General features: G+C 36.6%; 1 protein-coding gene across 5 annotated transcripts in view; it reads right to left on the minus strand.

Annotated features, from left to right (window-relative positions):
- The window catches only part of EPC1 (enhancer of polycomb homolog 1), a 111,096-nt gene that overhangs the window by 12,970 nt on the left and 75,077 nt on the right, over positions 1-23,049 (minus strand). For 4 of the 5 annotated variants that reach the window (XR_013960016.1, XM_080657619.1, XM_080657618.1 and 1 more), the window contains exons 2-10: positions 15,743-15,902; positions 9,583-9,728; positions 8,133-8,339; positions 7,619-7,767; positions 6,863-7,022; positions 5,651-5,827; positions 5,479-5,568; positions 5,251-5,399; positions 3,696-4,048 (exon numbers count right to left, since the gene is read on the minus strand). Coding sequence is in view for 4 of the 5 variants with exons in the window: in XM_080657618.1 (XP_080513744.1) it covers positions 3,696-4,048; positions 5,251-5,399; positions 5,479-5,568; positions 5,651-5,827; positions 6,863-7,022; positions 7,619-7,767; positions 8,133-8,339; positions 9,583-9,728; positions 15,743-15,902 (1,591 nt within the window). In the remaining variant the exon portion in view is untranslated. The remainder of the gene's footprint in view (positions 1-3,695; positions 4,049-5,250; positions 5,400-5,478; positions 5,569-5,650; positions 5,828-6,862; positions 7,023-7,618; positions 7,768-8,132; positions 8,340-9,582; positions 9,729-15,742; positions 15,903-23,049) is intronic. The other variant, XM_080657620.1, reaches the window with a different exon arrangement.

A 23,049-nucleotide genomic window follows, 5' to 3' on the forward strand; every position in this document is an offset into this window, starting at 1 on the left:
ATCAGTAAGCTTGAATTGATAGCTTAGATTGAGGTTTATGAACATTTATCAGCCACAAAGAAATCCAATTTGAAAACAGAAGTTTGGTAACTCATTTAATGGCAAAACACGACTGAACCTCAATTCATTTGGCTGCAAATGACTTGAACATGAGATTATTTATGGTCAAACATTCTGCTAGGTATGACTACTCTTGTATGTACCTGTAAAACTGTAGCTCTATTAATGTATTTTACTAGGGGTTCTGGTTGAGATTGTTGAGGATGCAATTCTGAATTTTGAAACACATTTAGATAAGGAGTAAAGTCTTGTGGATTTACAAAATCCAATAAGAAAATATTCAGTGCTCAAATCTACAGTTCCTTTTCTATAGTAAAATTAAAATTTTGTTACAAACTCAAATAAATTGCATTAAGTAAGCTATAGATATTGAGACTTAGAATATAATATTCTAGTTGCAAATTTCCTTTTCACTTATGAAAATAAAGTCTTTAGTGCAGAAATGTGAGCTTAGAAAACTGATTTAGTTTGCTGATGAAATTTCACTGGGAGCTAGGAATTCAAATTCTGAACATATAATGGTGGTTTAAAAATCACTTTTCTGTTTTTAGTCTTTTTGAATTATATAGAGTCCTTTCTAATTATGATAAAAGGTGTTAATTGACATGTGGTATCTCCCAAGCTCAAATACATGCAAATAATACTTAGTCACTGAACAAAGACTACATTTCAAAGGTGCTTTTATCAGTTAAAAAAAAATAGAACTTGAGAACTGTCCAAATCACAGATTATTAAAAATGCAATTTATCTGTAAGTGCTAAAATCTAGTCTTGAGAATTATAAATACACATATAGTAAGCCTTTCCAAGTCCCTCAACATTATGTCATTCTGCTGTATAGTATCCAAAGGACAAAGCACTGTAGCATCTGACTAACCAGATTACATACTTGGCCACACAACTATGCAAGAAGGTCAAGACTGGGAAGCAAAAAAGATTCTGAGCATTGAAATAGAGACTATAAAAATTAGTGTGCTAAACCTCATTCATTTTGCTAAAAATAATGGGCTCCTGATATCCTCATTTAGAATTTCCTATTTGAAAATGAGAATAATTAAGCCCTTATAGATGATTATTTAGAAAAGGGAAAACTCAGTCCAGAGGGCATCACTATGCCACAGCACACATTAGTTAACATTTAAAACAATGATAGAATAAAAAATGTCTAAATCAAAATCCACCAAATTGGCTTGAACAGCAGGCCAAGTATATCAACTGACTCATATCTCATATAATGGTAAGTTCAAAAGCTGGTAAAGTAAAAGTTAACTGTTAAAAAATCCTCTAGAGTGCATCATGTGATACAGACCCATTTCTTTCAATAAGCCCAACACAGCCAGTTATTCTTCTGACATCAGACTAGATCCAAGTTGGTATGGTTGAGTACCAGATGAAGTAGCATTTGTGGGCCACGTTATATGAAAAAAACCCCACAAAAGTTTAAAACTATAATTACACTGCTTGAGCTGAGATGATTAATCCATGAATGAAACATCAATGCAGGCATTCATGCTATCAGGAGAAAATCAAGATTCACTTCTCCCATTCCCATAGTGGCCACTTCAGCAAATACATTCTTTTAGTAGAATTATACTCAGAATCCTGTATAACATTTGAACTGCTAAATCTTTATTCTTTTCTCCAGGAGCCTATAGTTGAATTCACTTAAATGTAAGTTTGATGGAACTCCACTCTAATGCACTTTACAGAGCATAAAGATAAAAGCGTTAGGTTTCTGGAATAGTCACATATATGAAAGAACAAAGTGATACTCTATAGCAATTTGTAGGCATCTATTCTCCAAGCATATGGAAGCTCTAGTAAAACTGAAGGGAAAACTAAAAAGAATTACGCGCAACAGAAAAAACTGATAAACCCATTATAAAAAAGGCATATCACATATATAAAGGAAGGAAATAATTAAAAAAAAAATCAGAATTTACTAAAGATTTTTTTTCACCTGAACTTTTGGTAATACTTCTGCTCAATGTTCACCTTTTAATATTCTTTGGGCAACACCAATTTTACAGTACCAATGCTTACTTAAGTTGTATAGCAAAACAATTTACATTAAAAAGAACCTAAGGATGGTTACACAATTCAACTTCTCTATTCTAAGAGGTGGAAAAGATGGGGATTGATGGAATATGCCAATTTTCAATAAGAACTGTCAAAGAATTTTACATAGCTTAAAATCTTTATCAGGGAAAACATGTTACAAGTTTATACATTTAGAATCTCTATACCCACACTATAAGCAAGTCCTCCATTTTGATTAAGACTATAAAAGCAGAAACTGACTCTTCATAATATAGACTGAAATGAATGGGATTATAGATAATCTATTAAACCTCAGAAAATTTTTATTATCTTCTAGTTAATTTATGAAAAGATTATTTTTCTTATGAGCTGAAAAAACTTCCACTTCATAGAACTACTTTTTTTCCAACCACAAAGTAAATTATTTATAAAATCTTTTCTGGAGGTCTTTAAGAACAAACACATTTTCATATTTATTAGAAGGTTTTACAATATCCTTACCACATGATTAGGGGAACAGAATAAATATCTTTATAGTCCTTTCTAAAACTGTATTTAAATTATTTTCACAAAAATCTGTAGTAATGTAATTTTAACCAGTTAACTACCATGCATCCAAAACGGGAACCATCCCCACACACTACAATATTTTGAATTTAATTTAAAATAATCCATTTGCAATGAATATTATAAAAATAAATATATTACTCACAATTCTGGTGTTCTTGAATATTTTCAGCTGAAAATTCTCACGAAAAATGATTTTAAAGTTGGTCAGGGCTGCCACTTAGGGAAAACATTTTTTTTTTTTTTTACAGACACGCCTGGCGTGTGGGGTCAACAGACGCTTATGGCGTACAATGGTTAACAGTGGATTTCTATAATCTACATGCCTCAAAAAACGTATTTATTGCTTTCAAATAGAAAGCTAAAATTTTAGAAATATTTTAAGTAGACAGCATTTATTTTAGAGACATTTCACAAAGTAGCCATAATGCTACAGTAGATATTTAAAAATGTTTCCAAAATTATTAAAATCTTTTAAATATTGTTCTGTGAAAAATTACTTTCTCTCTTATAAATTACTCTGAATTACTGTGACAGATAAACTTTGCATATCTATCAATTTGCTGGTCTAATTTTAAGCAGTCTAAGTGAAAGACTAAAGAAATGAGCTATAATTTATGGTCCATTTTTTCATATTACTTTGAAAATATAATTGCTCAATCTTGTGGTTCCCAGGAAAACAAATTTTATACATTAAATACAGGATGGGGAAAAAGTAGGTGTACAGTAGTAAGTATGCAAAACACTTGAGTTTATTAATGTATTATTATTTAATTATTATATTATTTTCCATATGAACAACTGTAAACCTACTTTTGTCCAACCTGTAGTAATAAACCACCACTTTGGATGTGGTTTTGTTTAAATGAAGTCATATGTATAAACAGAATTCAAATAAATACTTAAACCTAGGTCTTTCTTTTTCTGTTTTGAGAAAAGGACTTTGTCATTAATATAATAAGCCACATATTCAAAAAATTGATAAGCCTGACATTGCCATAGAAATGACATTATAACAAATAAACATACCAAAGTGTGCTGAACCACTGCTACTTTTACTTTGTGTAGAGGTACTGCATGTCTGGGTCCCAGGTTGTGCTGTTCCTGTTCGAGTTATACTCCTATATAATTTCCTACAGGAGAGTTCATCATTGTCACTGTCATGTAGGAATGGTGTCCGAGGCCTAAAATGCCGCCATCTACATGACTTGATATTGACTAGTATCTGACTGAGGTCTTTAGAGAAAGATTTGTCCGAGGTATTTGTTTCTGAGGTAATGGCAGACTGATTGACTGGAGAATGTTGTGGTGAGGAAAGCATTTCCAAATCCAGATGGCGAAACATACTGTCATAGTCTGAGTGAGCTCTGTCCAGTAAGACCCTATTAAAAATAAGGCAGGAAACATATATGTAAAATAGCTATTCAAAATTTGTTTAAAAATTGTTTTTCTTTCTCTTCCCCAACTCCAAAAAGCCATCTCCTACTGAATATTTAAATTTGATTATTGCAATATTTGGCTATAATTTCAATATCTAATTAAGGTTCTTTCTTTTATGTTATAATGATCTGATTAAGTAAGAGAGTACTCCACCTCAAAGAATAAGGTAAATATTTTATAACAGTAACAGTTGTAACAGTTCTAAGGGTTGGTCAATCAGTTTAAGTTACTTGTAAAATATGAAAGTACCTTTCTTTTCAAATTCCTTTTAAACCGAAGATTTTCACTTCCATTACAAAGCACCAGAACACTTTGTAAAATGTTAACATATGTGTTTTCATATTTAAGTAAAGATTCCTTTATTTTTTGGGGGGGGGCTTGAGGAGGGAGGGCCATAGGAGGTAAGAGAAAAGCATTAAAAGGTATGTGATATTTGGGATATGTTGTACCATTAAAATTTCTAATGGATAAAATATTTGAGATGTTACTAATATAAACTTTATAAATGACCTTATCTTAGCCATGAATTTATCATAAATCATACCCTTAAATTTCTTCTTGAAAGTACATTGTCATCTACTTTGCCTTTTAATATTTTTCATATTTTACTTGAAAGCTTTCTTTTTCTTTGCTTTTATGCATTCTGCAATTCCTTCCCTCCCCCCATACAACTTCTCATACAAAGGCATAGAGTATGAAGGAATTCTATCAGGTTTAAACAAAGAAAGAAAAGCAATTAGATCATGACAATCTGGGATATCAAGATCAGGTCATGCATGGAACATGGAGTCTTTTCACTGACAAGTTAAACAACTCAGTACACTGTATATGACACTTCTTAGTCTATTTAATCCTTTTTTTTCATTATCTTCCAGAATTCCTGAAACATTTGTAGTTTCTTTAACTTAATACAATTTATGCAATCATAACTTACACTTGCCTTTATCTGGTACCTTTTGTCACAATTGTATCATGCATTAAAAGCTATATAAGAACCAGGAAGTAAGGCAGAGTATTTCAAACAAAAAAAATCAGTCAAGAACAGCAAACGGGAACAAATGAGCTACCCTAACCTACACTTGAAATTTTAAATTCAACTACTCTACTTTCTAAAATTTATGCTTAGAATACAAAAATACCGTACCTTCCACCGCGCCCAACCCGTCTTCGTGCAAATCCAATACACCTTTGGGGTACGGTGAGGGTAGTTAAGCAGTATCTGTATCGCACATCTCCTAATCCTCCGTCCTTAGGACTTGTCCAAGGCCAGTTGCCAGTCTGGTCTAAGTGAGGCTTAAAAAAAAAAAAATTATCTTATTTGGTCAGTTAAAGGTAAACAGTTTGTTATTTAAAAAGAAAGCCTGAAACTTACAGCATAGTACTGACAGCCTGCTTTCCTATGGAAAGCAAATGGACCATCAGGATCATTCTCTTCCTCAGCTTCCGAAGAACCAGACAAAACCTTTAAGTAAAATGCAATGAGTCATAAACATGTAACTTCCTACATTTCTCCTCTGTATTAATAGAAAAATTATTAAATTTACCTGGGAAACAGGTTCTTCATCTGAGCTGGGGAAATCATACTGATTTAAATCTTTAGCATTAAAGACTGGCAGTGCAGCAGGACTAGTCTGTTGAGGAGCAGCAGCAGCAGATGATGGTAAGACTTTGGGCTTCTTTTCATATTTACGTTTAGGTCGGATAAGATCGGCTTTATCTTGCTGCAATAAAGTCATGAGTTAATCAAACAATAGGAAACCATGTTCAACAAACACACAGTTTTGGAGAAGTTTTTAAAAGAAGTTTACTACTATAATGAAGGCATTCATAATCATAGGAAGATACAAGACTCTTAGGTTTTGTCATCTTACATCGTAAAGTCTTAGAATTTGGTTGATCTTTGTGAAAACATGAATATGTTCCCACAACCTAAACACAATCTGATAAAGTATTTTGTTCTAATTAAAGTAAGGGAAAAGAATAAAAACGCTCCAGCTTCTGAAACCCTGTAACTGCAATTAGCATTTACTGCTGGCTCCTGTTTCTTTTTCTTAATTTCCTATAAAAATACTAGAAGAGAATTTTAAAAAAAGGGGGGGATATCTAGTTTTTATTATAAAAAATTAACAAATCAATATGGGGAAAATATAATGAAAAAAATTTACATATACACAAAGCAGACTTCAGATTACTGTTAACATAGTGGAAAATAAAGCCATAATACTAAGGTGTTAGGAAAATAAATAGTAAAGAGTTACTAGTAGCTAAATAATGAAGTCATTCTGGAGTGGTGAATTTTGAACAGTTTTAAAGGATGAAGATATGAAATCATTAAACAGGGGAAACACAGGATAAAATACACAGGTAAGAGTGAGTGAGCTGATGAACAAAGGGCATGTTAGAAATATGTATGGCAGAAATGGCAGAGGCTAGGAGAGGCATGAATTTGATGTGTAGGAAAAAAGGAAAGAAAGATTAGAGGCAAAAATGGTATTTGTTGCCAAGAAAAGTCATGGCAAGTATCATGGTTATGCAAATATGCTAAATATTTGTCAAGTTTTATGCAGTTTAGAGTATTATGGTTTCTTGGGAAAAGTTATTATTTATAAGCTCTACTATTGTATCAACAGGCCAGTCTTGAATCAAAAGCGGGCTTTGCAGCATGTTTCATAGTAGGATATAGTATTTTCTTTCTGATTCTAATGATAAAATACCACTCCATTATCAGCTACTATAATCACAAAACTTTGTATCACCTTATTAACTTTAAACTCCTTCACATCCACTGCTTCCTGGTGTTTAAATTGACTGCTATTAGTAATAGGGATGATGGGGATGGCATAAGTAGGTTTCACTGGCTGTCTCTGTGCCATAACCTCAGACATAATCTCTCCATTGTAGTCACCCAAATTATACCTGAAATTATAAAAAAGGAAGTTTAAAAAGTTAGTTCTGTAAGTACTTACCCTTCTGATTATTAATAACAACTGAGATATAATTATAAACATTGATTAGACTTGGTAAAATTAGTTAAACTTTGATTAATTTGCTGAATGTTCATTAACATGGGAGATTATGTAATTCCTTTTGTTTCTTCCTTTTACTTTTTGGCTTACAGCTTTATCTTAGTGTTAGGATTATGGACCTTTTCCTTTCTTCTTTATGTTTTTTTAAATCAGTACTTTCTAGTAAATAAAATAAAAAGTTTAAACTGACAAATGTTCTCTCTTATAGCCATGCACACACGCACATAAGGACATAAAAATTTTTCAAAATGGAAATACCTGGCACATTTTAATTTTACTGAATACAATAACTTTTAAAGAAAATAAAGAGAGGAACACATGTAAAATTATACAAAGTGTATCACAGCACACATTTAAATAGTCTCTAATTATTATTAAAAGAAGATTATCTCTGGACTTACAGATAATTGCTTAGGAAATAAATTAACTCAGTATACAAAATGCTTATAGTACCATACTTCCTACTGCTATTAATATATACTTTACCTCTTTTCCATAATTTCCAGTGTTAAGTGCAATAGCTCCCTTTTACTCTTTTCTCTTCTTTTTATCATCTCTAGAATAGTAACAGCCCGACTTAGATCTCGACGCAGCTTAAGCATTTTTTCGTAAGAGGCTTCATCGTTTTTGCGATTCTGCAAATATAAAGGTCCTTATTTAATGTCAATAAGCATTTCTAGCTAGTGGCATTCTGAACATAGTTACTGATATATATATATTTGAAGGGTTAAGAGAGAATTTTAAAACACTGAAAGGGGGCATGGATCTCCAGGAAATCGAATTTGTGTATGATTTTAAATGGATGAACATTAAAATATACCAACAGCTCCATAATGAATCTTAAGGCTGAATTATTTTAAATTAGTATTTTTCATTATACTGCATAGAAAGTCTATTTAAACACAAATTAAAACACAACCTCCAGATATTGAGACATTCATAACTATAAATAGTTTTTCTTACATCAAAAACATGTAAAAAACTTCTCAAATTCACTTACTTTTCGAGTCTGCATTTTTTCAGTTCGTCTTCTAAAAGCCACATAAGGATCATTTGTGCTAGAACCATCTCGCTTTTCTTGTTTTACTGATGGGATAAGAGATGGCCCTCGACAGTTTTTTCTCTTTTTAATCCAGTATTCATAAACTTCTCTAATTAATTCATCATCTTCTTTTAGCAGTAATTTGGCTTCCTGCAGACTGACTGGCTAAATGTAAAATTATTATGTCATTTTCATATAATATACATATATAAGGTTCAAAGTTAATTTCAAATTTAAATGACAACAAAAATAACAACAGTGTTCACAATAGTAAACACAGAGTACCTTACATGTTAGTCATTGAGTTAGATGTTTTATATACATTATTTTATCTCATTTTCACAACAATCCTATGATATTTATCATATCTGCTAGAGGCCCGGTGCATGAAATTTGTGCACGGGGGTCACTCAGCCCAACCTGCACCCTCTACAATCCAGGAGCTCTCAGGGGATGTCCTACTGATGGCTTACGCCCACTCCCATGGTTCTCTGCTCTCTGCGGAGCCTGGGGGTTTCACTGCAGCCATGGAGATGAAGCCCCCATACCCTGCTGTCCGCTCTCTGCCTGCCGCTGCCATGTGCCATGCGAAGAAAGTCCCAATGGCCTGCAGTGTGCTGTCTGCCAGGCCTGGGGGCTTCGCCGACACTGACACACTAAGGAACCCCCATGCCCTGTTGTCCGGGCTCTGTCTGCAGGACCTGGGGGTGTTCCTGCCGCCACCTTGCTAAGGAAGCCCCCAAGCCCTGCTGTCTGGGCTCTGTCTGCCATGTCTGGGGACTTCCCCACCACTGCCACGCTAAAGAAGCCCCCAAGGCCTGCTGTCTGGGCTCTGTCTGCCGGGCCTGGGGCTTCCCCACCATCATCCTGCAAAGAAGCCCCCAAGCCCTGCTATCTGGGCTCTGTCTGCCATGTCTGGGGGCGGATCCAGCCTCGCCGTTTGGTCCCCACAAACCCCCATGGGGCTGACAGGCCCAGACGCTGCAGCAGCGGTGGAGCGGGGAGGCTGGATCCGCCCCCTCTGGCAGCGGATCCAGCCTCGCTGCTCTGGCGGACAGGCCCGGACACTCCAGCAGCGGAGCTGAGGGGACTGGGCGCCGCCACCTTGTGGCTATGGGGGCCGCCATTTTTGTCGTGGAGTGACAGTTAATTTGCATATTATTCTTTTATTAGATAGGATTTTACAGATGAGAAAACTGAGGCACAGAGAAATATAAACATACTGCTCAAAACTATACAGGTTATAACAGGCAGAGACAGGATATGACTTCATGCTTACTAACTCCAGAGCCTGCTCACTTAGCTCTCCCCAACATTATACTATTGCCATATAAATGTAGACACACACACACACACACACACACACACACACACACACACACTTATTGCATATTTAAGGAAGTTGTACCTGCTGACCACTCCCTTTTTCTAGACGGTCAATCATCTCCTCAAACTGCAATGGGCAGATGTCCATTTTCTTTTTCAGTTTATTCACGAATACTTCATCTTCAGAATCCAAATCATAGTCAGGCTGTTCAGCATCCAAACTAAAAGCTGACAGAAGAAGCCATAAGCAATCATTTACTGTGTGACTTTACTTGACAAACCCTTTCATAGTTGTCTAGACAAAAACAAGACCTATACTTTCTAAAGAAGTAAGATTTTCTTCAAATTTTTTCAGACATTCAATCTAAGCTTATAGATATGTTTCCTACACTTAAAGTTTAAGAAATGAAATTATCTTTACTGTTAATAAACATATTATAAAAGACAATAGATGTTACTCCATCCTCAAAAGCAAATAAACTAGGAACCCATTATTAAAAACATAGATTATTAAATGTATTGGTTAGACTATATGCAAGTTTTGTAGCTCATAAAACTTGACAAAATAGCAGCGATTTCATATAGTTTGACATTAACATAAAAAGATATCTTTAAATAAGATTGTTTCTAGAATATTTAAGTCCTAATTTATAAATTATTTAACTTCTTTACCAAAAGTTTAGGGTGTGGTATTTAAAGCTGAAGTGTGAGAAGCCACTGCCAACAAGTAATAGCTATCACTCAGTGAGTGAATTCCTGGCTAAGGAGGTTTGTTCCCTCATAAGACTCACTGTCATGGTGATAGAAATGTGAGGTGTTTCTTGTATTTGTCAAGATTTGAAAAAAGAGGCAAGAACACTCTATATTATCAAATGCCATTTAATTACTTATCAAAATGAGGCAAGGGTGACCATAATATAACTAAAATATTAAGTAGCTTGATATTATAATTTCTCACAGCTTTTCCTTGCCCAATTTCTCTTACTAATTTCCCATCATCTTAGAATCCAAATCCTTACAATTACATACATAAGGCCCTTCTTGATCTACTCTGTCCAGTCTCATCCGTACTTTATGACCTAGCAATATAAAAATTTGTATTTCACACAGAAAATTATTTCATGTCTTTAGGACTTTACTTTAACTATTTCTTGCCTGCTCACCTAGCAAATGATTACTTATTCTTTTCAAAACTCAACTTGACATCAACTCCTGTCAAGTACAGCATAGGGAATATAGTCAATAATACAAAGTGGGGCAAAAGTAGGTTTACAGTTGTGAGTACATAAAACAGAGTTTACTCTTGTATTAATTATTGTATGTTTACCCGTACAAACTGTAAACCTACCTTGCCATCCCCCGTATTGTAATATCTACCTATGTATGGTATTGTGGGATTGCTGTGTAACTTGTGTAAATGTCTAACCATTATACTATACACCTGAAACTAATATAAAATAATGAATGTCAACTATAATAAAATAAAAATAATCGAATGTACTATTTTGTTTCATAATAGTGATATTTACTTATGAGATGGTAGGTATTTGACATCTTTGCCTTACACTGAAGAGAAAACTATCAAAAGCTAGCCAGACCAGGAGATTCTTTCAACTTCTTAGTATTTCTAAGAGACAAAACTTGGAGTCACTTCCAGAATGTATTTGAGGGACAATAAGTGGAGAATCCCACAGTTAAAAGTTCTCAAATCCCAGATATGAAATCCTTTGTAGATAAAGCTCTGTGGTTCATGCTATAGAATTTATCTGCCAGTAAGTAGTACCAGAGTAATAATGGGGAAGAATGTATGTTATAGTGGGAAGTGGAGGCAGGCAAAGGGAAGGAGAAAATACGTAATTTTTCAAAATGAGGGCATAAAGACAGGATACATATATTCTGAGAGGCAATAAAAATATAAACTCTTACACAAATCTGTTTTTTAAAATATTTTTATTTTTAAGTAAGTTTAAACTTATAAAAGCTGCAAAATAAAAATAGTACAAGAACACCTACAAATCTTTTACCCAAATTCAATTATGTTGAAATTTTACTCCGTGTTTTATCATTTGCATGTGCGTGCTCTCTCTACACACACACAATTTTTTGAGCCATCAAAGAGTAATATAGCCAAATACTTCAGAGTATATTTCACAGTACAGCCATCAACTTCATAAATTTACACTCATGCAATTTAAAGTCCTGCCTATATTCCAATTTGTCACCTATCCAATAATTTATAACATTTTCTCCCTCCAGCACAGAAGCAGTCTAGGATTAGGTATTAGTTTCATTGTTGTCTCCTTAGCCAACTTAAATCTGAACAATTCCACAGCCTTTCTTTGTCTTCTTAAAATTTTAATTTTCAATTATAGTTGACATTCATTATTATTTTAGTTTTAGGTGTATAGCATAGTAATTAGACAATTATGTAAATTACAGTGATTGCCCCCAATAAATCTAGTACCCACCTGGCACCATACAGTTATCACAATATTACTGACTATATTCCTCTGCTCTACTTTACACTCCATGCTTTGTCTTTTAAGACATTGATATTTTTTGAAGAAAAAATATCCTCTTCCCAGGATATTATTATTTTATTATTATTTATTATCATCACATTTCTCACCTTGACTGATTCCCCCGCCCCTCACTGTGATTAGATTATGTACTGTTGGCTGGCATATTGCATACTTAATTTTTAGTATTCCTCAGGATACATCTAAAGGCACACAATGTTCATCTGTTCTTCGTGAGTGATGATAATTTTGATCACATTCAAAAAACTGCCTAATTACTCCACTGTATTTTTTCCATCCTTGTAACTAATAAGCAGTTTGAGGGCTTATGACCATGTAAATATCCTGCACCTCAAAATTTCCTCTTATATTGAGCACATATTGATGACTTATGTAATCCAATCTTGATCATGTTAATTGTGAAAATAATTTCCCAACTCCAGCACTCTCTTCACATATACCATTCAGCTCTTGGCATTCCACAGTAAAAGCATGAGAGATACTCTTATCCACCATTCATCTATTTATCATCATGTTGGCCTCATGAATTCCTAGTTTTTTCAATTAGAATTCATTGCTGTACTTAAAATTTTCCATTTAAATTGTCCCAGAATGAGCTAGTGGAAACCCCTGTATACTTAATTTCAGGTTCATCTTGTGCCTACCCTGCCCCAGTCACTGAAATCAGCCACTTCTCCATAGATTCTTGGTTCCATTTAGTAGGGAAGAGATTGAAGAATAGGTGCTAGGTGTGCTCATTGCTATTTGCTTCTTGGCCCTTCTAGTGGAACTAGAAATGCATGTCTATATCTACACACACACACACACACACACACACACACACACACAAAAATATATATCAAGATCTTTCAGAAAATGTTTCCTTTGAGGATTAACAGCAGAGCTTTGAAACCCAAGTGCATGGGAAGGGGAGAGAGAGAATTGTTTCTGTCTTCTGGTCAGAACTGTTTTGTCCTTTCTTCCAGTATAAATGGGAAAGGAGAAGTCCTAACTGTGTAATCTAGAAGTTTTACAGGTCACCAATCAAAAGAGAAACAACATTTTAATACTCTTTGGATCAAGAAATGTTGAGCAATACCCAGTGAAATAGATTAGAAGGTACCTACAGGATGGAACTAAAGAAGGGAATAATGATTTTTATATGGGTTTCTTGCTTTAAAGCTCTGACTAGGATAAAAGAGAATAAATTAATAACTCTTTCCTAAGCCAGTTTAAGACAAGAATAGAGTTGAGATTTAACAAAGTCAGCAAAGTCAATTTCTTTTTAAATATAGTTCCTTTTGACTTTTCTAACCAGAAATTCATTCATTACCAGCAAAATGTGTTTTGTGGATTTTAGTAATCAATAAGCAGTCTATTTGTAAAACATGCAAAAATTTTTTTGGTAATGTAAACTGATTAATGCAATTTTATCTTACTCAGTCCTGTTTTAACCTAAAAGCATGCATTTGTAAGATAATATAGCCTGTGGCTGTGGAATACAATGTGGCTCTAGTAAATATATATAAAAGATCAGATTTATAACTTACAGACAGATGTGATTTTCCAGAGAACTAACCTTTAGGTTCTAATATTGATCAAATTTGTTTAAAATGTCTGTGTAATTAAATATGTGAGTGGGCAAGAAAATACATGACACTTATTTGGTTCATTTCAAAGTAACCTTTAAATGAAATTATTATTTTTTTTATAAAGGAAATCAATACGGTTAAGGTGCAAGTTAGAGTTAAAGATGAAAAAATATCACAAGTTAAAAATATCAAAAGCCCCTTTCCACAATGTGAGGATATAACAAGAGGTCTGTGGTCTGAAAGAGAGACCTCACCTGCCATGCTGGCACCGCGATCTTGGACTTGCAGCCTCTAGAACTATCTCTGAGGGAATAACTAGGGCCTGAAATGTTATGGGTAAGATTTTGTGAAACAAAAGGCACTCTGGACTCAAAAATGGATTCAGGAATTTATAGTCACTCTGGCTATGATAGTTTCAGATGTTCAACATAATGAAGTAGACATGAGACAGCTTTTTGCCTTCCTGAACGACGTAACTATCCAGACCAGGAAGTTCCTGACCAACAAACTACTTCAGCGGAAACACATGGTCATTGATGTCCTTCACCAAGGGAAGGCAATAGTACTTAACACAAATGTTTGGAAAAAATTAGCAAAAATGTACAAGACCACAACAGACGCCATCTTTATATTTGGATTCAGAATCCATTTTGGAAGTGAGTGCAAGACAACTGGCTTTGGCATGATTTGATTCCCTGGATTATACAAAGAAAAATGAACTCAAACATAGACTTACAAGAATGGCCTGTTTGAAAAGAAGACCTCAAGAAAACATCAAAAGGAACATAAGAACAGAATGAAGAAAGTCAGGGGTACTGCAAAGGTCAATGCTGGTGCTGTAAAAAGGAGTAAAGATTCTTCAATGACTTTATCTGTGGTGATTGTGCAGATTTTTCATGAGAGGATTAATAAACTTAACATAAAATAAAATGCCAGTATAGTTCTGATAAGAACCAATATGGCCACTATGTTTACTTTTGGTTTTCATATTTAAGAAACTAGACGCCTGATGCCTTAAGATTTGTGCAAGAAATGGGCCTTCTTTCCCCTGGCTTTCGGCACTGCCTTTGCTCTGGCCAGAGCCGCCTTTCTGCTCCAGCCTGGAGCTGCCTTTTTGCCTGCCCATGCTGCCCAGAGGCCCAGAGCGCCTGGGGTGGTGCCTGCCATCATCGCAAGCATCCCAACCCCAGCCGCTTGGGGCTTGCGTATGCAAATTAACCCGCCATCTTTGTTGGGTTAATTTGCATAGTCACTCCTGATTGGCTGGTAGCTGTCGCAAAGGTATGGTCAATTAGCATGTTACTCTTTTATTAGGTAGATAATAAAATAAATGTTTAAAATTTAGGACAAAAACTAGATCATGTGGAGAAAGTAAAATAAGTAGAAAAGTAGTTAATAAGTTAAAAACTAGTTAAAACTAGTTTCTCTATGTCCTTAGAAAGAATAATAACAACAAAATAAATTTATATTGTCCTGAAAAAAGTATAGAAAGTCCCCTGGAAAAACCTCTTGATCATAAAGGTCAGCAAGACAAAAATGCAAGTTGTTGTAATTTTACCTTAGTACAGATCAACTATGTTTTAAGTTGTCAACTACTTGGGAATTGAGAGAATGAAACATATAGTACATATTCCCTTAAATCTACAAGCTCTCAGCTATTCAGCATCATCTGTGATAGCTATCAAAAGATCATTTCTAGCCCAGTCAGTGTGACTCAGTAGTTGAGTGTTGATCCACGAAACATGAGGTCACGGTTAGATTTCTAGTCAGGGCACATGCCCGGATTATGGGCTCAATTCTCAGTACAAGGTGTGCAGGAGGCAGCCAATCAATGATTCTCTCTCTCATCATTTATGTGCGGGTAAGGTCCCTAGGCCTGGCCTGTGATTAGGGCCATCTTCCCCGGCTGCAGCCGACCCCACCCCCTGCCGCCACCCATCTCCTTTTCCCCATTTGCCAACGGGTGATGGGAGCCTGCTGGCCAGGGAACGGGACCAAGAGGTGGTCAGTGCGCCTCACAGTGACTAGTCAAGCGGTCATTCTGGTCATTCTGCCATTAGGGTCAATTTGCATATTACCCTTTTATTATATAGGATTATATAGGATAATTATTAAGAGAGTAGATACTTACGCTGTATGTGAATGAGCTGCTTTGGCATCTTAAATTCCCCAGGATATATAGACTCATAGTAAGCTATATTACTTTCTGCCTCTGGGACAGGTATAACCATATTATCCCTCTTCTCGCCATACACTTGTTGTGCTGAAATAGCCCGTTGAAGATGGTGTTCCTAAAAAGAGGGGAAAATAGGTAAGTTTATATATATATTTTAAAGCAAACAGAATGTAGAGCATTATAAAGAGGTTTTTGTTCATTTGTTTCTAAAATAGAAGGACTTTAGTAGTGTTAAAAGGATGTTGCTAACAATACAGTTAGTAGTACAAATATTTTAGGTAGAAACAAGATTTTATTAGACACATTGTACGTTTCTTCAAATTAAGAAAAAGTACCCCACTGAAATTAAGAGTTAAATTATACAAGATTCCAAAAGCTGACTAAAACTGTTATTTCAAGTTTGCATTTTACAGAGGAAATTCAAAACAAAAGGATTAAAACATTAAACTTGTATGAACAGAGCAGGCTAAGGATAAAAAATATTTTTATTCTAATCTCCTACTCACTTTCATACAAATATGATATTTTCAAAGAAGGATAGAGATCATTCTCTATTTTTACTTGAAACGGATACAGATTCAAACCAGGTCTTTTGTCTGGAATAATAACCTTAAAAAAACAAAAAACTAATTTCCAGACCGCTTTTGAACAATACTAAAGTATAGGCTCTGGAGTTTTGTGTCTCTTGACAAGATATTTCAATCTTTTAAATCTATATTCTCCAGTAAGAGAGAAATAGAATCTACATGATAGGCTTGGTTAGAGATTTGAATAAGGTTAAGTGTATATAAAATGGTTAATATGATCTCTGTCATATAACAGTTGATCAAAATAAGCTTAGATTTAGTCACCACGAAGGATGATTTTGCCAGTTTGTGATACTATCAGCTGCCATCAAAATACCAAGTTCTCATCTAGCCTTATAATCACTGAATTTTTGTAAATATTTTATTAAATTTTAACTGTTTTTCTTAAATATATAAAAGTTCAAGGATGAAAAACATTCCAACAGTATGAAAACAAAAAATCCAGTACTCATAAGTAGCCTCTGTTAAAGATATATATCTATACTAATAATAAAAAAATTGGTAAATTGACCATCCCTCCGCAACGCCCACAGCCAATCAGGAGTGAGTATGCAAATTAACCTGACAAAGATGGCAGGCCTGTGGGCAGCGCGCAGACGCTGAGCAGCCAAGGTGACGCAGTGGGCATCCCCAGGACCCTGCCTGCGCCCAGTCTGTGGCCAGTGCACACGTGCACCGGCGCTGAGCAGCCGGGGTCCCGGGGACGCCACTGGAGCATCCAGTTCTGTCAGCCCGGCCTGGGGGCAGCTGAAGTTCCCAGTCCCTTTTGGTTTCTGCAGCCCCTGGACCAGAAGTGGAAACCAAGAGCGCAGGGAGCACCAGGAATTCTGGGAATCGTAGTTCTGGTGGCAGACACATTGCGCGATCTCCTAGACACTAGAGCAAAGTGAGCTTAGAGCAAGTTACTGCTGTGGGTGGGGGATGGAGGGAAAGCAAAGGTGAGAGACATAAGTAAAGTCAGAGTGTCGAGGAAAAATTAAAAGGAAGATATCCTGCAACTTCTAAGAAATCTCCACCAATGGAGCAAAGGAAAAAAATAGACCTCTATTATTCTGTGAGCACCAAACCAAACTGAGTTGGGGTCTCAGACAATGAGCTCATATGACTGCAAAGACAGAAACTGCCAGATTGGAGAGGGCTCCCAGATTGGAGAGGGTGAAGGTCAGGCTGAGGGACCCACCCCGTGCACAAATTTCGTGCACCAGGGCCCCAGTATACTAATGAAGGGGTAATATGCTAATTAGACTGGACATCTACTGGACGTTCATCCGGACAAAGCCATGGTGGCTGCGAGGACCGAGGGCAGGTGGTTGTGGCGGCCGGTAGTGGCAGCAGTGGCAGGGTGATGGGGGCAGTGTTTTCCCCTGGTCAGCCCAGTCACCTCCCGTAGAGGGAGGTCAGACTGCGGCTTAGGCCCACTCCCCACAGTAGGGCATTCCTTAGGGGGCAGGTTGGGTTGAGGGTCCACCCCCCCAGTGCACGAATTTTTGTGCACTGGGCCTCTAGAGTGTGTGTGTGTGTGTATATATACTAGAGGCCCGGTGCACAAAATTCGTGCACAGGGCGGGGTGTGTGTCCCTTAGCCCAGCTGCGCCCTCTCCAATCTGGGACTCCTCAAGGAATGTCCAACTGCCCATTTAAACGGGCAGTCAGATATCCCTCTCACAATCCAGGACTGCTGCCTGCCTGCCTGATTGCCCCTAACTGTTTCTGCCTGCCAGCCTGATCACCCCCTAACCACTCCCCTGCCAGCCTGATCAATGCCTAACTGCTCCCCTGCTGGCCCGATTGTCCCACTGCCCTCCCCTGCAGGCCTGGTTCCCCCCAACTGCCCTCCCTACAGGCCTGGTCCCCTCCAACTGCCCTCTCCTGCTGGCCCGATTGTCCCTAACTGCCCTCCCCTGCAGGCCTGGTTCCCCCCAACTGCCCTCCCTGCAGGCCTGGTCCCCTCCAACTGCCCTCTCCTGCAGGCCTGATCGCCCCCAACTGCCCTCCCCTGCTGGCCATCTTGTGGCAGCCATCTTGTGTCCACACAGGGGGTGTCCATCTTTGACCACATGGGGGTAGCCATCTTGTGTTGAAGTGATGGTCAATATGCATATTACCTCTTTTTTATATAGGATATATATATATGTGTGTGTGTGTGTGTGTGTATGTGTGTGTGTATATATATTTACAGATAGTGTTCTATGCAACTGACCACCAGGGGGTAGCTCCCACGTTGAGCATCTTCCCCCTCGTGGTCAGTGCACAGCATAGCGACCAGTCGTTCTGGTCATTCCACCTGAACGGTTGCTGGGCTTTTATATAATAGACTTGAGGCCCAGTGCATGAAATTTGTGCAAAAGTAGGCCTTCCTTTCCCTGGCTGCCAGCACTTCCTTTCCCTTGGTTTACTTGATATATTCTGGAGATCTCTCCATACTAACACTTCTACCGATTTTGCAACAGGTGCACTGTATTCCACTATATGGATATGCCATAATTTACTTAACTAAACACTGATAAGAAAAAAAAAAGAAAGGGTTAAACATTAAACTTGTATGAACAACATAAATGCCAATCCTTCTCCATGAATGCTGCAGAAACCACTCCTGCACTAATATAGACTAAACATTTTTGTGGACTTGTTAAAGTGTATATAGGACAACTTACAAATGGAAATGCTCAAAGGGTATATGAGGTTATAACAACATATATTCCCATCATTCCTTGTAGTAACTTAACATCCTTTTTGAATTTTAAAATCATCTATCTTGCCCTGGCCAGTTTGACTCAGTGGTTAGTTTGCATTTTACATTGAATGCTTAAATTTAGAATGCTAAATCTATGATTTATCTTTTGATTTTTTTAGTATGAGAGAAAAGGAGCTTAAATATCATACATAAAATCACTTTCCTTAATGATTAAAAATGTTCCTTTATCATAGAATAAATTCCCCTTGCACTTAGAAGTATTTCCAAGCTCTTTTTTCCCATTCTACTTAACCGTCTCCAATGCCAGTATTTAATGTGTTGTAAATGTAGTGTGAAACAGTGTAGTTCCATACTACATTTTATTATCTGGTAAGCCCCGCAGCCCACCAATAATTCTTTTCAGAATTTTCCTGGATATCTCATTTATTTTCCTAGATGAACCATAATGAAAATTATTTTCTAGGTGTGAAATGGGACCCCCAAAAAGTAGATTTTTATAGGCAATACAGTATGGTGTTTAAGAACATGGATTTTATCAAGAGTGCTCTGGAGTTGAATGTTGGTGCCATAGTTTACTAGCTCTGTGACTTTGGGACTTGAAACAAGATATTTATCTCAGTCAAGTTTTATTATCTGTAAATGTACATTTGTGTACCTACCATATGGGACTGTGGTAAAGATTAAATGCCTGAGGCATACTAAAATACCCAAAACATGGTAGCAAAGGTATACCTTTCAATATTAAGAAGCTGAAGAGTTTTCTATATGCTTAGTCTTTATAGTGTGAACAGTGTTCTATAGAAAGATGTCTTATGTTTACATCCATTTCCACAACTGTGAAATTAAAGTTTTGTTTATCAATAATACAGTGAATACTTACTGCTTTAAAAAAATCTTATTTGTGTTTTTTTAATAAAATATTTTATATAATTTCTTCATCTCTTTAACAGTCAAGAAAATGATTTCCCCTTAATACATGGCATTTAGGGATAAACTGTCATGATGTTTGCAACATATTTTCAAATGATTCAATCAAAAATCATTTCCTTATCTATAATAATAAAAGCATAATATGCTAATTAGACTGGATGTTCTTCTGGAAGAAGCTGGGGCTGTGAGGGAAGCCCGGGTCCCGGGTGCCAGAGGGAAGCCAGTGCTGGCAGCCAGGGAAAGGAAGGCCTACTTTTGCACAAATTTCGTGCACTGGGACTCAAGTCTACTATATAAAAGCCCAGCAACCGTTAAGGTGGAATGACCAGAACGACTGGTCGCTATGCTGTGCACTGACCATGAGGGGGAAGATGCTCAACGTGGGAGCTACCCCCTGGTGGTCAGTGCGCTCCCACAGTGGGAGCACTGCTCAGCCAGAAGCTGGGCTCAGGGCTGGCGAGCACAGCAGTGGTGGCAGGAGCCTCTCCTACCTCTGTGGCAGCGGTAAGGAGCAGCAAGCCAAGCAGTAAGGAGCAAGCAGGCAGGCGGTAAGGAGTGCAAGCCAAGCAGTAAAGAGCAAGGAGGTGGGCGGTTAGGAGCAAGCAGGCGGGCAGTTAGGAACAAGGGGTCCCGGATTGCGAAAGGGCACAGGCCAGGCTGAGGGACACCCTCCCCCTGCACAAATTTTGTGTATCAGGCCTCTAGTTACAAAACAAACAAAAAAAACACTACAAAACATAGAATCTAGACTGAGAGTATATACTTGTTCATTGTATTATTTTTTCACTTTTTCTCTAAGTTTGAAAATTTTCATAATAAAAAGTTAGATAAAGAATAGGGACCCAAGCCCTGCCAGCATGGCTCAGTGGTTGAGCATTCACCTATGAACCAGGAGGTCATGGTTCGATTCCCAGTCAGGGCACATGCCCAGGTTGTGGGCTTGATCCCCAGTGTGGAGCATGCAGGAGGCAGCCGATCAGTGATTCTCTCTCACCATTGATGTTTCTCTCTCTCTCTCTCTCTCTCTCTCTCTCTCTCTCTCTCTCTCACTCTCTCTCTCTCTCCCCCTCCCTCCCTCCCTCCCTCCCTCTTCCTTATTCTCTGAAATTAAAAAAAAAATAATTAATTTAAAAATGTATATATAAAGAATAGGGTGTATAATAGACAATATATACAGTTAAATTCTTCTCTAAGTCTTAAAAAAATCACTTCTTAACAACTGGGGTATAACTACTGGTATAACCTTATGTATTTCTACTTAATTTCTTCCATGTATTTATGAGGACTCTAAGATAAGACCACCAAACAGAGATGGCCTGCATGGCTGGAGCATGGTAAGTGACAGGGGAGAATGACAGAAGCCTCTGCATAGGACAGCACCAAATTGTGCCAGGTCATAGGTCATGTTAAGGATTTGTTGACTTACTAGCAATAGTGGCTGAAGGGCCACTGGTTGCTATATAGAAAATAAAACATAGTATATAATAGGATATATATAGCCTTTAAATGGTTCAGAGTAATATGAAAAACAACCACCACCCAACAATTTAAGTAAAAAACAAAGACAGATCTGCCTGGCTGGTGTGGTTGAGTATCGATCTATGAACCAGGAGGTCACAATTTGATTCCCAGTCAAGACACATGCCCTGGTTGTGGGCTTGGTCCCCAGTAGGGGGGTGTGTAGGAGGCAGCCAGTCACTGATTCTCTCTCATCACTGATGTTTCTATCACTCTCTCCCTCTCCCTTCCTCTCCAAAAAAACATCTGAAAATTTTAAAAGTAGATGCATATATACGTATACACATACATATATACACATACATACCACATACACACACACATATATATAAAGTAATCCTTCTCTTTATAATCCTTTATTCCTTTCTGTGCTTTATTTTTTCATAGCACTTATCCTCTGACATGTCACACACTTGGCTTGTTTGCTGTTGACATCCCTTCCTCCCCACCCTATCATCCCATCTCAATCTAATCACCTATTTTGTTTACTGCTGAATAGCTACCCTAAGATACAACTGGGCTCAAAGCATGGTACTTAAATATTTGTTGAATAAATGAATACATATGTATGCATTTGTGTATGTATATATATGCACACATAGGAGTTTCAAAGTGCATACATCAAAAAGAAAACAGTTTATCTCCAGGTGATATGACTTTGAAATGCTCTTCTGTAATTTTATTCTCCATGTTTTCTAAAATGTACTTGTAACACTTTTTGACAAGAATATTTGAATACATTTCACTAAATGATTATCTAAAACAATGATAACTTCTAAAAGACATAAATTATTTGCTGCAGTCAAACTTTTCCTATTTAAATCAGAAGCAATCTAGGTATCTATCAATAGGTGAATGGATAAAGACGTGGTATATACATATACACAATGAAATATTATTCAGCAAAAAGAATGAAATCTTGCCAATTTGCAACAACATTATGCTAGCTAAGTGAAATATGTCAGACTTAGAAGGACCAATACTATATGATTTCACTTATATCTGGATTAAAAAAACTAAAACAAACAAAAACCAAAACAGAAACAGACTTAGACACAGAGACTAAACGATGGCTGCCAGAGGGGAGGGGGTTGAGTAAAAAAAATAAAAGGAAATAAGAGGTATAAACTTCCAGTTATAAAACAAGTCACGAGTATATAATGTACAGCATGGTGGTATAGTCAATAATATCGTAATAGCTTTGTATGGTGACAGATGGTTACCAGACATATGGTGATCACCATTGTAAAGTATATAAATATAGAATTGCTATGTTGTACACCTGAAACTAATATAATATTTTATATCAACTATACTGTATTAAACAAATACATTTAAAAATAAATAAGAGTAAAACATCAGACTTGCAGCTTTTTAAGTAATTTTAAAACTTAAAACTATATACACCTATTTCTAAGAATAGAACATTAAATTATATAATGTTAAATTATAAGTGAAAACGGATTTTTTTCTTTGAGTAGGAAAATGCACAATGGTGAAGCCAAGTGAAAAAATGAAATAAATTAGAATGA

Source organism: Plecotus auritus, assembly GCF_963455305.1.
Source record: "Plecotus auritus genome assembly, chromosome: 1".
NCBI lineage: Eukaryota > Metazoa > Chordata > Mammalia > Chiroptera > Vespertilionidae > Plecotus > Plecotus auritus.